Source organism: Berghia stephanieae, chromosome 2 (genome assembly GCF_034508935.2).
Source record: "Berghia stephanieae isolate SIO BIC M18660-M18661 chromosome 2, UCSD_Bste_1.3, whole genome shotgun sequence".
NCBI classification, from domain to species: Eukaryota; Metazoa; Mollusca; class Gastropoda; order Nudibranchia; family Aeolidiidae; genus Berghia; species Berghia stephanieae.
Genome location: NC_088361.1, coordinates 33,859,723 through 33,875,307, shown reverse-complemented (window position 1 = coordinate 33,875,307; position 15,585 = coordinate 33,859,723). Strand labels below are relative to the sequence as shown.

The 15,585-nt window shown below is 35.1% G+C and overlaps 1 protein-coding gene across 2 annotated transcripts in view; it reads left to right on the top strand.

Annotated features, from left to right (window-relative positions):
- LOC144964759 (uncharacterized) overlaps positions 1-15,061 on the top strand; it is a 71,969-nt gene extending 56,908 nt beyond the window's left edge. Inside the window, exons 15-21 of one of the 2 annotated variants that reach the window (XM_078899351.1) lie at positions 470-645; positions 1,055-1,259; positions 2,687-2,764; positions 3,692-3,803; positions 6,427-6,513; positions 10,200-10,338; positions 11,345-15,061. In XM_078899351.1, the coding sequence (XP_078755477.1) occupies positions 470-645; positions 1,055-1,259; positions 2,687-2,764; positions 3,692-3,803; positions 6,427-6,513; positions 10,200-10,338; positions 11,345-12,986 (2,439 nt within the window). In that variant the 3' untranslated portion in view covers positions 12,987-15,061. The remainder of the gene's footprint in view (positions 1-469; positions 646-1,054; positions 1,260-2,686; positions 2,765-3,691; positions 3,804-6,426; positions 6,514-10,199; positions 10,339-11,344) is intronic. The other variant, XM_078899352.1, reaches the window with a different exon arrangement.
- Positions 15,062-15,585: the final 524 nt, after the last annotated feature.

Below are 15,585 nucleotides of genomic sequence, written 5' to 3'. Positions count from 1 at the left end.
ATGTTCTTTTAACATGACAGAAATAGGCGCGGGACAAAATAAGCCTGCTGGCTATAATAAACAACTAACAAACAACATAAGGAAAGGTATGAAATTTTCTGGTATATATGGCTGGTCGAGTTTTATGAAGTCTCTTCCTGTAACAAAGTAAGCAATATTTAGAGTCATCATTAACTGGATTGTTGACCATACTCCCAAAACTCTTGTCTAGGCATATTTTTGGTGTAGGACACTTTACACATATTGCCTTATTTGACTAAGATATACATGAGTACCATCAACAGATAATATTAGAGTAGTAATACGAGGGTAGTTGCCTAACGGCTAACTCATAAAGTATGAACTTTGAATTGGTTCCATACGGTCTACTGGAGGAATACATAAAGCATTGCAAAGTGCATTCATTGAGCATCCTAAATCCATGAAAAGTTCCTAGTTTATTCTTTTTACCTATTTATCACGTTTTCAGTCATATTGCTACAAGGGGAAGTGTAACACTCACACTAACCAATGCAAACTTCTGTGGGGGGAGACAGGACGAGTGTCGGATCCCATCTGTTTCCAGCAACTCAACACGAACGGCAATGGTGATGGCAGCTGTGCATACAACTGGACCACCAATCGATATACACGATGTGACAAAGAGTAAGTAGATGGTTGGCGGATCAAACCTCTGAAGTCCCAGTTTTCATGATCAATGGATCATCAGAAATCTTATTCACCCAAAATTAATTGAAACACAGTAAAGGACATTATCCTCTTAATATGTTCAAAGCGCTTTTCAAAGGCTCCCAACAGCAATTCTTAACAAGTCTGCGGAGACAGTGTTGTTACCTTCCAGGTATTCAATATACACCCAAATATGACGAGAATATTTTGTGAGTTAAGAGCTTTTACAAGGATACACCTTTGTTATATTGATGATGATGATGATGATGATGATAATTATGATGCTGATAATGCCTAAAACCAGGCCTAATTCACTCCTGAGTGGAAAAGGGTCAACACTCAACATCACTTTACTAAAAATAAAACAATTGTTTTCCATATTCAGAGATGTGATGTGTGGTTTACTTCACTGTGTCCATCTGAACGAGAAGTTGATGTTTTGGAAAGACAATCTGGCATTGGTCATGGGTGCGTCCTTCCTGTCACGTGGTAACAACCGGTTTGTCTGTCGATCTGCCATGCTGGATGTGGGGTTGGACATGAAGGACCCAGGATTGGTGCCCGATGGGGCCAAGTGTGAGGACAACAAGGTGACTCATGTTGAAATGTTTAACCTATAATACTAAGGAATTGAAAGCTTCATCAATTTTGTTTATTTTAGGGGTGTACCACACGCTCAATTTAAAGTAAAAAAGACAACATTTTGTTTGTTTGTTTGCAATGTAAGAAATCCAATATATTTTCTTCAATAAAATTTATGAATTACCTTTAACAGATATGACTTTGCCTCAAGGGATGATTCTACCTGAAATAATTTGGAGAAAATAGATTATATTTACTTTTGGGACAATTGTTTCTCTTGATTAAAGTCAAGTCCTTTAATAAGGGACAAAACTGCAACAAAGTCTGAGAATACTCAGAATGTTCCAAAATCGCTTGAGGCAAAGTTACCCCGGTAATACTAGAGGTATTAAGTCCCATTTGCTATCAAAATTTGCTGCCTAAAGATTTAAATTCAAATAAAAATGAAGATATGTTGAGCTTCACGAAATAACATTTGTCTTCTTTTATTTATTAAAGCTTACAATCTTAAAATTATAATCATTCGTATTATGTAAAGTGCCTTTCTATATTACCTATCCGTTAATTCCAATTCCAATAATAAATTCTTTGCTTTTCTAACCTTTTGGCCAACAGACTTGTAAATTTATTTCCACCAAATCTGTCTTAAAAAGATGTTAATAAATATTTTACTATATTGACACTGAAGGTTGTTTTTATTTCTTAATTAAAAAAATTTTTTTTTGACCAAAGGATTTTTACAAAGTGAGTCAATCTATTTTCCTTTGCCTTTTGCCTGTCATCAAATCTTGCGCTGAATGAGAAAGAGAAAATATAAATGAATTATAACTTTAAATAAAATGACTTAACAAAAAAAAAAAAAACAACTTATGAAAGAGAAAGTGAGATTAACACAATCTTAGACTCTTGCAAAAAATATCATGCACCGCTATATGCCCCTAAATGCTATAATAGAAACGACACAATTTCTATTACTTTTATTTTTAAATACAACTCTCTATGACTTAAACAATAGATTAGAAAGCATGGATATCGGTGTTAGGTGTTATATTATTATTATTATTATTATTATTATTATTATTATTATTATTATTATTATTATTATTATTATTATTATTATTATTATTAATATTATTATTATTATTATTATTATTATTATTATTATTATTATTATTATTATTATTATTATTATTATTATTATTATTATTATTATTATCATTATTATTACTACTTCTATTTTTATTAAACTGCCAACATTTAAACTCATCATCCTTATGTTCTAATTTTTTAAAACTTTTATTTTTAACATGTCAGCTTCTACTTGTTTGAGGCAGTTTTTAGATACCTTTTATCGTAGAATCGGCAGATGACACTACTGTGACTTTTTTTGTTGTTGCGAATCTCACTCTGCATGTTGATTTTTTCCATTCTCCAGATTTGTATCAACCAAAAATGTGTCTCCCTAGCCAAACTAGATATCGTGGAATGTCCCAACGACTGCAATGGACGTGGGGTAAGTTGCTTTCAAATATGTGAGATAAACATTCGTTTTTACAAATTTCTATAAGTGTAGCTAACATTGTCACGACTCACACTGGTTTCTGCTTGTATGAATTGTTACGAAAGACTTTTATGTCAACAACATTCTCAACTTTGACCCTCTTCACAGTCCTCCTGGTTTACTTACCAGCAAAATATTTTGATTCTTATAAAATGACAAAATTTTGCTTGTATGACAAAAACTTCCGTAGGAAAACATGCCTGTGGTCGACAGCCTATCAGTGGTGATTATAATTAAATATGATGATGATGATGATGATGATGATGATGATGATGATGATGATGATGATGATGATGGTGATGATGATGATAGAGATAATAACTATGTTGTTTGTCTTATATAGCTGTTATTAATTATTTATTTCTTATTTTAAGTATATTCTAGTACTGATTAATAACAAATTTAAACATGTAATTTATTTTCTTGGACTACAGTTTATAAAACTATTGATGAACGAATGTTAATTAGATGCATTGGGCTAACCTGTGTTAAGAAGTTATTCTATACAAAGGCTGTATAATTTGCTCACTTTGGTTAACATAGGTGATTGCTATTGACATCAGACATCCTGTATGATGGAATATCTTAAATTCCTTCATGGAATGCTTAGACGACGCGATCTAATGGTATCGTTGCGAAAGGGCATAATTTATTCTTTTAAATGCTGTATATCAGTATCAATATTGTTTTGATAGAAGTGATGTTGGTGACAAAGACGATAATGATGATGATGGCGACGACGGTGATGATGATGATGATGATGATGATGATGATGATGATGATGATGATATAATCATTTGTAATGATAATAGAGTCTTTTAAAAAATTGTCTGGCTGTTAATTCGGATTACAATCCTCCCCCTGCTCACCCACTACCAGCGTTGTAACAGTAACAACACATGTCATTGTGACGTAGGCTACGCCCCCCCTCTGTGTGACGTTCCTGGTTATGGAGGCAGTGTATATAGTGGTCATGCATCAAGGGAGATTGGTAAGAAAGGGTTTGGATGTGTCAGGAATCATAACTGTCTTTTAAAAACCTTCTTATTAGAAATAAGACTATATCATCACAAGGCATGTATAACCAATCAACCGGTGAAAGACATCAGCCATATTAAAAAACCCTACCTTCCTGTATCATGTGACTTCCTACTTACCATTGTTACAAATTGCAGTTCATTACACTTAATTGCATGCTTCATCTGGATATACGTGCCTTTAAAGAAGTGTCCATTTTAATCTTCACTTTTATAAAGAAAGAAATATTATATTTGGTTAATCATTGCAAAGAAGTGAGTTATAGGATTATCCAGTGTGCGATTAAGTGGAGTGCACTGTATTTAGAATGAGTCTTATTTGTGGTGCTTTATTATGTTTCTATACTTTTATAATATCTTTTTTTCTTTTACGATAACTCATGGTTGATTTAGTTCAAGAATAGCTTATATGGAATATTTTGGGGGATAAACTTTAATACATACTCGAGAATTTTTGTTTGTGATTTTGAATTTTTTAATAGATATATCCGCATGGATGTCATTGAAAATAATTAAATATACCGTTAATGCGTTGTGGTCCTTGTGTGCTTGTTTATGCTTATACTTTAAAAACCCTCAAAAGGTATAAGATATTGCTTTTGTTTTTTCCTCCACCCCCAATTTCAACAAGTTTGATTGTTTCTATCACTGACACCAATAGATGTTTGACAACCTTTTATAAACTCTCAAAGCAATACAAAATATTGTTGTTTAAAACATGTTTTTTCTCAATCTCAATTTGAACAATGGTATTTTCTCCTCCTAGTTTGATTTTTTCAAATAATTGTCATAGATACATGTTTGGTAACCCTTTATATACTCTCACATTGGTATATGATATTGGTGTTTTTATTATGTCTCAACCTGATTTAAGCAATGATATTTACTTCTTCAATTTGCTTGCAACTATCATTGCCATAGACAAGTGTTTGTTACCGCATGTCCTCATTAACAACCCCAGTTTGTGATTGGTCTCATTGAAATGGAATCGCTATCATACAAACACCAAACATTCCTTGTCACAACACTGTTAAAATACGCCTATGACTGCAGTTGAAAATGTCTGAGATTAAAATAGATTGGTTATAAAAAATATATTGAATGATAGATTTACCTATTACAATTATCATATCCAATAAGTTAAGGGTTCCTTGGCTCAAACGACCTTTAAATATCCTGCGATATGTCGAAATAAATACACAATGACATAATTACTTGAGCTTTTATATAGCGTGATATCCACTAAACATGCTCAAATCGCTTTACAAAGGTCCCTGACCAACAGAAGCACGTAACATATAGAACGAGACATGACGCCTGTTAGGCTGAGACAATGCTGTTAACGGCCAGGTAATCATTTTACACCTGTGTACAGTGAGAGAATGTGAGTGAAGAGTCTTTTCCAAGGACTTAACTATGCACTGAGCGGAGCTCGAACCCAGGACCTTCTGATCCAAAAGCGAGTGTCATACCACAAAACCGCAAAGCCGCACATGTATACAAAGAATAATAAACAAAAAATGAATATAACAGCTTAAAAAAGAAAAAAAAAACAAAATACCAAACACATCTGTCGTCGATCTGTTTTTTAATAATGTATTTATGTTCCATTGTTTTTTGTTGTAGGCTGATGAATGTTTTGTTTGGTATTTTGTTATTTTTTGAAGCTGTTATATTCATTTTTGTTTATTGCTTTTATAGTCCACAGTTTCTAGCAGTTAAGTATCAATGCAATAGGCAAACAAAGGCTTTAACTTGGTGCATAGATGATGACTTTTCTATTCTAAGCAGAAGTGTTCGTATTAATGACCTTATAACATAATATATCTCACTGTACACACGTATTTTAAAGCGTTGAGTCATTATGAACAGCATTGGAAACCATTCTGTAATGGCGTTTTTAAACTGTTATTTGTTATTGAAATGAAGACCATTCCATGTCTGGACATCAGGCTAGAAAAATTAATGATGTCCATCATTTGCAGATCATTTTAAGGTCAATATTGGTATAATTAATTAGATAATTAATATTAATTTGAGAATTCAATTTACGAGTTCACCCTTATTAAGACAGATCTTTATGAGAATTAAAGGCAAATAATATCTTATCGAAACACCACATTATAATGAATATATAAATACTTTTTACAAACAAACAAACAAACAACAGAAGGACAAGCAAACAAATAAAAAAACATAGGTGATATTTTCACCTCTCATCCCATTGAAATTTCAATAAAATTCTACACTTTAGACGTTAAAAAAGAAATGCACCGTTCCAAAAGAAGCTTCACACTCTTTCAAAGTCCATTCAAACTACGTTTTTAATTTTAGAATTATATATTATTGGATTATAATTCTTGAATTGAACAATTTCTCACATTTAAACCATGAAACCTTCAGTACCTAAGAATTAGTCATCTGCCCTTCACCAGCTGTTCACATTAAAACAATTAAGAGTCTGATTGTTTTATTTCAATTATTTGTTTTTAATTTTTCCTTTTTTTTTATTCCAACTTTTTTGATATTTTCCTTGTTCTCCTGCATGTGGTTTGGTATTGTTATCGGATTCTTCAGTTCTTGTACCAAGAAGCACCGAGGACTATAGAAGAGTAACTGGTCCTAACATATCTACTAATCAAACTGATTCATCTTCTGGTGGTGGTAAGGAAGTTATTGACTCATCTGCACGAAATAAACGCTTGCTTTGTCTCTCTTTGACACCAGAGCCAGCTCTCCACTTTTTCTAGTTAATTAAATAAAACATACTCTTATGTTGTTGTCTTCGTCTTTGTCTTTGCATGTTTAATGTTTGTTTGTATAAATGCGGAAATAAAGTCGACAATAAAACTTGGGCTATCATTGTGAAGAGTAGAATCATTTAAGTGTCCCAACAATTGAGTAAACTACGTTTGATGTTTGACTGGTAATTAAGAAGTCTGAGATTCATTCCTCAAGGAAGATGGGTGTTCTTAGGGTAGTTTATATGTTTGATTTAATTACATTTTGTTTATTCATGTTTTTCATCTTCGGCTTGCATTGTGTCAACTACACCTTTCCAGAGGAAGAGAAAAATATAATTGTAATAATTGTCATAAATGTGCACAAGACATACCTAATGTTTCAACCTCAATATTACTCACCAGAATATTCAGAACTTCATTATTTTCAAACCAATTTGCACCAAATTTGAAAGGAAGTAGAGTTGAACGTCCAAATTTCAAAATGAGTTACTATATTTTTCGTGGTTGACAAATTATTGACACAGTAGCCATGTTTTAAACCTCAGTACAAAAAGCAATTTACGTGGAAAGATACCTGGATCTTATGTAACAGAAGAAAGTTCAACTTGAATTTTGCGGGGAGTATCGTATTGATTCCAGGTCAAAATCATGTTTGCTTTTTGTCAAAACACTTATAAGATGGTGTTGAAGCCAGTCAATGATGGGAGATGCTTTTGATAGAGGAAAATTTGTCAGACTTTGTATCTCTTTCAATGAGACACTGAAGATGTCTGTATACAGCAGACGTTCTCTTGAACTTGGTTTGTCAAAACTCTTCAACATATCCCATATTAAAGCATGATCAAGGAAACACGCCCGGCATTGCCCAACAGAGAAAGAAAACGTGTTGTTGGTTTCTACCTATCACGAGGAAGAACAGTTTTAAGGACCATTTGGTTCAGCATGAAGGACATTTTTATTTCAATGGAAACGTCAATTCCCATAACGCAATCATTGTTCAAGGCAGTGACCAGATGAAATAATTGAATGAGAAAGACCAGATGTCAAGTCCAAGATTCACGAACCTTTGTGAGCTTAGAAATCTACTGGAAAAACTACAAATAATGAGGATTATCACCCACAGCTCTGTGAAAGATCCACGAATCATTTAGTCAGGAGGGCACGCACATGTGTTGAAAGCAAAGTTCCCACCAAGTATCTGTCTAATTAAAACCTATTTAAATGTTGTTTTTTTCTGAATGGTATCTATTTCCTAAATATATATGCTTAACGAATTGTGTGCTATTTTATATCTGTATCAGGACATTGTTTGAAACACACTCGATGATGCATTTTTGGCTTCTGCTTGGATTTGAATTATTTTCCTTGTGAATATCGTCCATACATAATTAGATTTATATCCCTTGCGCAATTTCGCAAACTATTTCCTGTCCTCTTTTTTTGTTTTGATTTTTATTCCATTAATTTTATGGCTAGCTGCATGGAATTTAATTCCTAATTGGTTATAATATAAATAATGATGGTGCTGTTGTTGTTGTGGCTGATGATTCTCCCATATTTTATTCCTTACAACCACCATCCCCCCTCCTCTTCCTGGTATCAATAGCACAGGCTACAACAAGCTTAAGTACTTTCATACCATAGAAACATTTACTTTGTTATGTACAAAACAATAGACGCATTCACTTTACTTTGTTATTTGTAAAACACCAAATTTAATCAGCCCTCAAGATGTGAGCATTATCCAAATTTCTTTGACACAGTGCTGTGGAAGAACGTCACTCTTTAACTGACTGAAACAGTGGCACAGTAATAAAGAGGAAAATTACAGTGAAAATGATTCGACTTTGTTCAACGTTGGATTTGTTTCCAACTTAAAAAATTAATAAGTGTAGATATTTATATAGCACATTTCCACAGATTTACCATGTTTACTGTGTTCACAATACGGAGTTATAGTTAGACACCGAAGCTCGCCTAACGAACGACTTGCCCAACACGTGACCATTTTTTTTTCTCGCGTCCTCTCGTCTAATCTCGTCACTCCCGAATAGAAAGAGGAGGCGGAGCTCATATGATATAACGCAATGAAAGTTCTGTCCGATGACGGGTGGGGGGATATCACCTCTCCAAAACTTACCTTATTATATGAGATCTTGAGATTCTTATCCAATCATCGATTGCTCGTTTGACAGTTCGCTTGTGAACAGTTAGGAGACCATCTCTTGATTTATGGGCAGGCGGCTTTGCGTAAAGGCGGTGAGTGTTGTATACATCAAAGAGTACCGCTGACCGATGGGTAAATAGTGGTTGTGTAACCCAAAAGCCCTGCCGTCTCGACTGCAAGGTCTTGTATGTAATAGTTGCGTCACCATCTCAAGGCTCAGGAATTAATTAGTGAGCTGATTCAAACAATGTGGGTTTCAAATTTATCGTATACGTAATCATTTGGAAGCTACAGAGAAAGGTGTTTTTGTGTAATCCCTTTCACACACACACACACGCGCGCGCACACACACACACACACACACAAACATATACAAACAATACACAAACAATACACATCCCTGGTCATCTATTGCCTATATTATTAATGTTAATATATACATCCCATGCTGATTGTCACTACCCCCCCCCCCCCCAACCATTTCCACCATCCAAGTACCAGCGGCCTTTTCTCTTTGATTTCGTATCATGGTCTACCCGAAGCCCAACACCTCGATCGTTTGTGGGCATTTAAGAAGTCACTGTTTGTGGGTCAACCCAGCCCCCCCCCCCCCCCCCCCACCTTCCCCCGTAATCAATTTATAATTTTCTCTCTGTATAGAGCGCCACATGCACAATTATATACTATTGAATGACACTGACCTTGCCCCTCCCCTAACACAAGCCAACAGCAACCCAAGCTATCCTCTATCACGTGACCTTAGATCCGATGCTGCATACCGCTTGAGAGTCTTCACTATCCAGATCTCGTTCATGGTCACGTGAGAAGGCTATATCCGTTCGGGTTCGGCGTTCGGGTTCGGCGTTCGACCCGATTTCGTTAAAAGCCTAATGCTTCATTTATTCCCCAGTCTAGATTTTTCTTTAAATTTACTCTGTGAAATCCACATCTTTACATTGTTATTCCATTATAGTCAAACCTAATTTTTGCTAATTTGCATTTTCACTCAAAATTTCATTGACGTAAGACTTAAGAAAGCCTGATCATGAAACAGGCAATGAACTGCAGATTAAAGTAAAACTGGTTTTTACACTGAGATCTGGATTTGGCCATTTCAGTCATGCCCAGCGTTCGTGGTCTGGTGCTCTCACTCTTGGCTTGTGACCTGTAAGTCAAAGAGATAATCCCATTGAATTCCCCGGAGAAGGTTTGTTACTCACATTTTATCAACATAAGTAGGTGTAAATTAAGAACCTGGTAAGTAACAGTAACAGCATGTCCTCTGTCGGGAAAGAAATTATGATAAGAAGATATTAACATCTCATCTTATATGTTCAGCGTCGCCGTTGGCTTGAGATCCACTATAAAGCGCCTTTATCACATTTAGTAGATCTTAATCTTTCTGAAAGGTTACATTTTTTCCTTTTTTTTTCTTTCAGCTAAAGTGAGAAAAGGCCTACTGATAGTCTTGTTAGTGGTTCTGGTTGTTCTGATATTTGTGGTGTTGGCTGTTCTGGCATATTGTAACCGTGGTCGTCTTAATATATGGGTGAAGGGAATGCCAGACCTCAAATACAGGTAAAGATTTGAATCTGTCAACTTTTGATTTTCATGTCACTTTAAAAAAATTAACAATACAGTAAGTACACTGCCGTGCAGAGGGAAATCGCCTTTGTCTTTATTTCTTTCTGGTAAGAAATGTTTTACTCTTAATATTCATGAATTGAAATAACCCTTAAGTGGTTACAATTCTTAAACCTGAGACTTCTTTGGAGACTTTTTTCCTGAAGTCTCAGATTTGATAATGTTTAACAAGCCGAGGTTTCCTAAATTCATTGATATTATAATATTGAAATGTCTTTCCAAATTAAAAAGAAAAGGCATTTTGTGAGTGTATAGTTACAGTGGGCCTCAAAATAGACGGAACCACCAATTTTAAAATGATTAAAAAATCCCTTTTGAAGAAACTGATTTTACAAAGTAATTTTTGCATTCCACCAAACTTCAGATGAAAGAATAACTTTTGCTTCCCGTAACTGACTCTCTTGATGAAACTATGATCTACTCTATTATTTTAACTCGTTAATCTGTAAAGTCTTTCCCTGGGAAAATAAACAGAGGGAATAGTAAATGAATTGAATATCTGGCTTCTAGTCATAGGATGTGTAAGCTGTAAATGATGAGAGGGTGATGCAAAATAAATAGATTTTAAGGAAATAAAAGAAAAAAATGTCAATGTTAATGGTGCATTTCCTGTTTTGACTCTTTCTTTAAGCTTTACGATACTTCACTTATTATCACAGCAGACCATATGGAAGCAATGTTCCATTTCATACCTTGCAAATCGCTTGTTTTGCCATTTTTAAACACTTTCTCTATTACAATATTCGTCACTGTCGCCATGTAGTAATTCACTTCCAGAAGGATAATGTGGATAAAGAAACAATGACAGGGCCAGTTGTCAGCATCAAACATAATATAGACTACAATCAAATTTGTTTGGATTGATTTTCACAAAATAAGACATTATCATTTAGCCATAAATACCGGAAATGATAATGCAACTTTATATTCTGCTTCACAGAGTGAAAGACAAATCAGAAAAGACCAGACCCCAATCTTTGCTAGGCGCCAGCAATGGCATGTCACGAAGCGATTCCAACCACTCTTCCAGTGTAGACCCTCCACCTTACTCTCCAAAACCAGCATCTATCTGGAATCCAGTGAAAACAACCGAAGAAAAAGTGCCCCCAAAACGACCAGCATTGAAGCGGTTTTTGTCTGGAACCAAATCAAACCCAGATAATTCAGATTCTAGTTACAAGGAACAATTTTCAAACCACAATGCTACTTTTACTAGCAGCCAGCCTGATATTGGGGCAAATTCCAACTCTGCGTCATCGTGTAACAACATTCCAAACTCACCAAAATCAACATCTAAAGGTATCGTCAAGAGAGAGTCCATTCGTGGTTCTAAGATATCTGAGCCAGTACTTATGAGCACGACAAATAGGAACTCTGTAGTTCTTGCTGACATGCAGGTAAGTATCATAGGACCTGAGGCAGAGAGGGAATCATCTACAGATTCCCCCAAACAAGGTCATAGGTCAACAGCTAACAGTGCCGTGAAAAGAAGTTTTTCAGACAGGCAGGCGGCTCGCCCTGATCTTTTAAGACAATTCCCAGTGTCGCACCTGAGTGGCAGTGCCAATCTTCATAAGTCTGAGTCACTGAAGGATACCTCTCCTGTTGCGGAGGAAGAGAAAGAGACTGTAATTTATGCAAATGAGATGGGTATGGGAAGTCTCCTTCAAGATATTGAGCAAGAACTGACGGGAGAAAATGTATACTATAACGTATCCAGTAACAAACTGTTTGATAAGGCAGTTCTAGAGATTAACGACACCCTGCCTATTTCCAGTAGGACTCAGCCTGCTCCCAAAAATAGCTTTGACTCTCCAACACAAAACACAACTAATACAAATACAGTGACACAAAATCCAGCAACTTTACGTTTACAAGATACAAACAATACCAATAAAAATCCACCTTTTTCTGTAAAAGATTCACGTGTAAATAATGCCACATCATCTCCCAAGCCTGTACATAATGCCAATAAAATATTGACGCCAAAACCCCATATTAACCCAATCGATGAATTGAAGGCTTTTCAATCGAAACTTAAAACCTCGGATTCCCAGAAGAAGCCTTTTTCAAATAATTCCCCTTCTTTAGCGAATAAAGCAAGCATTTCCAGTAACCCAGCACCTAAAACAAACAGTTTCGCTGCTTCTACTATTTCATCATCAAACGCTCCCAAACCAACAACACGGACTAATCCTCCTCTTAAACGTGAGATAAATTCATCCCCAAACAATGCAAAAGAAGCTAATGTTAAAACGCCAAAACCACAAGTGACCAGAACCAATTCTGCTCTTTCCAGAGACAGCAATAGAAAATCCAACGTTTCTGATTTGGCAGCACGATTCAGTCAAAATGCCAACAGCAATGATTCGGATAAGAAAAACATCTCCAGTACTGCCAAGCCCTTACTCAGACGTAACCAAACCGTCACGGGTGCCCCTGTGGCTTCAGACATGAAGGACAACAAACCAGGTATCAGTCCTAAGCCCATCCCCCCACCTAAACCATCAAATTCAGGGGAGAGAAGCCCATCTACCAAACCTGCTGCTGGGATAAAAAGAGTTCACAGTTATCGGATTTAAAAATGTCACCTAGTATTTAAAAATTTACGACTGTTTTAAATAGATATAAAATGCAGTAGCCAGTTTTATCTTGGTCTATGACTGAAATTTTTTATCCTGTTAGCTGTCTCAGCTCTTTAAGTGACATTTTAAGTTTAGATGTTTGTAGTCTGCCTGTTATTTGTGACCCGTCGTGTCTAAACCGTATTATGTCGGAGTTTGACATTGATGATGAAAAAGTGAATTTATTTATAAATAGTATGCGCTTGGCTAAGAAGCTCATAACATTGCCATTAGGAAGTATAACGAACCAACACACAAACTGTGTGTAACCATGAACGTTTATAGTCGGGTTAATACAGTTCAGTGAGCATTACGCATAAACGCGGATTGCAAAAAACAATAACAAGACCTGAGTGACGTCATCTTCGAACTATCTATAGTCAAAAATATGCAAAGTGGGTTGATGTTATGTATTTTATTTAGTAGAGTAAATAGAATTTCATAAAATGCATCAACCCAAAATTACATATTTCTGATCATATTAACTTTCCCCATCTATACCCGTTTGACTAATTGGGTCACATCTTCATATTGTTACCCTCCTATTAACCAGTTAACTTCCAGTCTCTGGAAAAAACTCGTATTTAAAACCCTGGCCAGAAAACTCGTCCTTCAAATATCGATCGATTTAAATGACCCTCATTTTGGCAAAAGCTCTCAAAACAGTACTTTGCAAAATCCATGGTTTGAGAGTTTTTGCCAAGATGAGGGTCATTTAAATCAATCGATATTTGAAGGACAAATTTTCTGGCCAAATTTTTAAATACGAGTATTTTCAGAGTCCTGAAGTTAACTGGTTATACCAGTAAGAGATTGGGATTAACTATATCTGAAAAGTTAAATTTCTATAATTACATTCACTCCTCTTAATGAAAGACTGTATATAATTCAGACTTTATCTTGCATTGACAACACCAGGCTCCCTCAGACGTGACAAGGCATTTATAGGGTTTTGTCTCGTCACAGTTAAAGCATTTCTGTCGATGGATTATATATGTGATAACAATATCTATGTTAACGAGAAGTGAACATTATTTATATTTGTTTGTAAATAAATTATTGTTTGGAAATGTCATATTAGGGTTGTCTTGATTTGCAATGCCAAGGAGACTGTGTCATGATGATCACGCCCAATGTCTTGGTTTGATTTTTTTTGTCAGGCCAGTTTTTTCTAAAATATATTATATTTGATCACTGTGACGCTGATACTTTACACCTCTGATTCATGAGATGTTCGTTTGTCTTTGGTTGGGTTTGAACCTGGGTTCTTTCAATATAATGACAAATATCTTACAACTGTACCATTGACTTCCCCATGCATTGTATGGGTTTTTCTATTTAAACATTTACGTATGCTTTTGAATGGGAAAGAATACTTTTAAAAAATTGTAAATCATTGCTCTTTGTATTCGTTCAAGGACATTTTGTTAAGGAAACAGCCGGATCGTGTCCCTTTTGACAGAAGTCTAGTGTAACATCATTGTGTTTAGGAGACTTTGCTGGAGACTTAGGAGACTTAGACAAAGGTGGCTTCATGATAAACACACAAATAGATTGTCTGTCGCTCGAGTTCAGTCTAATCCTTTTCTTTTTATGATCTAAATTGCATTTGGTCTGTGTTATTGGTGCCTATAATCCTCGAGTTGTGCATTAGTTTCCCTTCTGATGTACATTCGTTTTAGCTTGGAATGTATGCTATTAATCCTTTAACAGCAAGGTTTGAGTTTACTCTAATTTGACATTAGATTTTACCATTTTTACCAAGGCATCACGTACAGCATTATGATCTTGTGTACATTGCAGTTACTGAACATGTTAGAAGTGGTTTGGTATGCGCATGTAACAAATAATAACGGGAGTGAAAATGATATCAAAGTAATTCAGTGTCGCCTTTAAAGGATTTAATTTCTTTTTTAATTTGTCGAGTGTAATGAGATAATTGAGTTCTGTAGTGAAATTTTATGTAATGACTTGTTCTTTTAATGCCAGCATTAATTTTTTCAGCATTTCTAAATAAATTTAACTAGTAGTAACATTGTTATTTTCATGAATTTAACACTATTAGATATTATGATATTGACAATATTATTTGATGTCTAGCCTTTAATGTTCAGAAGGGCTGTGGACACAGAGCCGCAATGTTTACAGTGCCTTGTGGCCCAGTAAATACGGGGATGAGAAGATGATAATCGCTCTTCTGTCGCCTTTAAAGGATTTAATTTCTTTTTTAATTTGTCGAGTGTAATGAGACCATTGAGTTCTGTTGTGAAATTTTATGTAATGACTTGTTCTTTTAATGCCAGCCTTAATTTTTTTTTTTCCCAGCGTTTCTAAATAGTTAATGCAGTAAATGTTAAGACAAAGACTTGCATATCTATCCATTCAGCCATCTAACTACCTATCTATCTATATCTATCTCTCTGTCCATCTATCTATTTATCTATCTATCTATCTATCTATCTATCTATCTACCTACCTACCTACCTATCTATCTATCTATCTATCTATCTATCTATCTATCTATCTATCTATCTATCTATCTATCTATCTATCTATC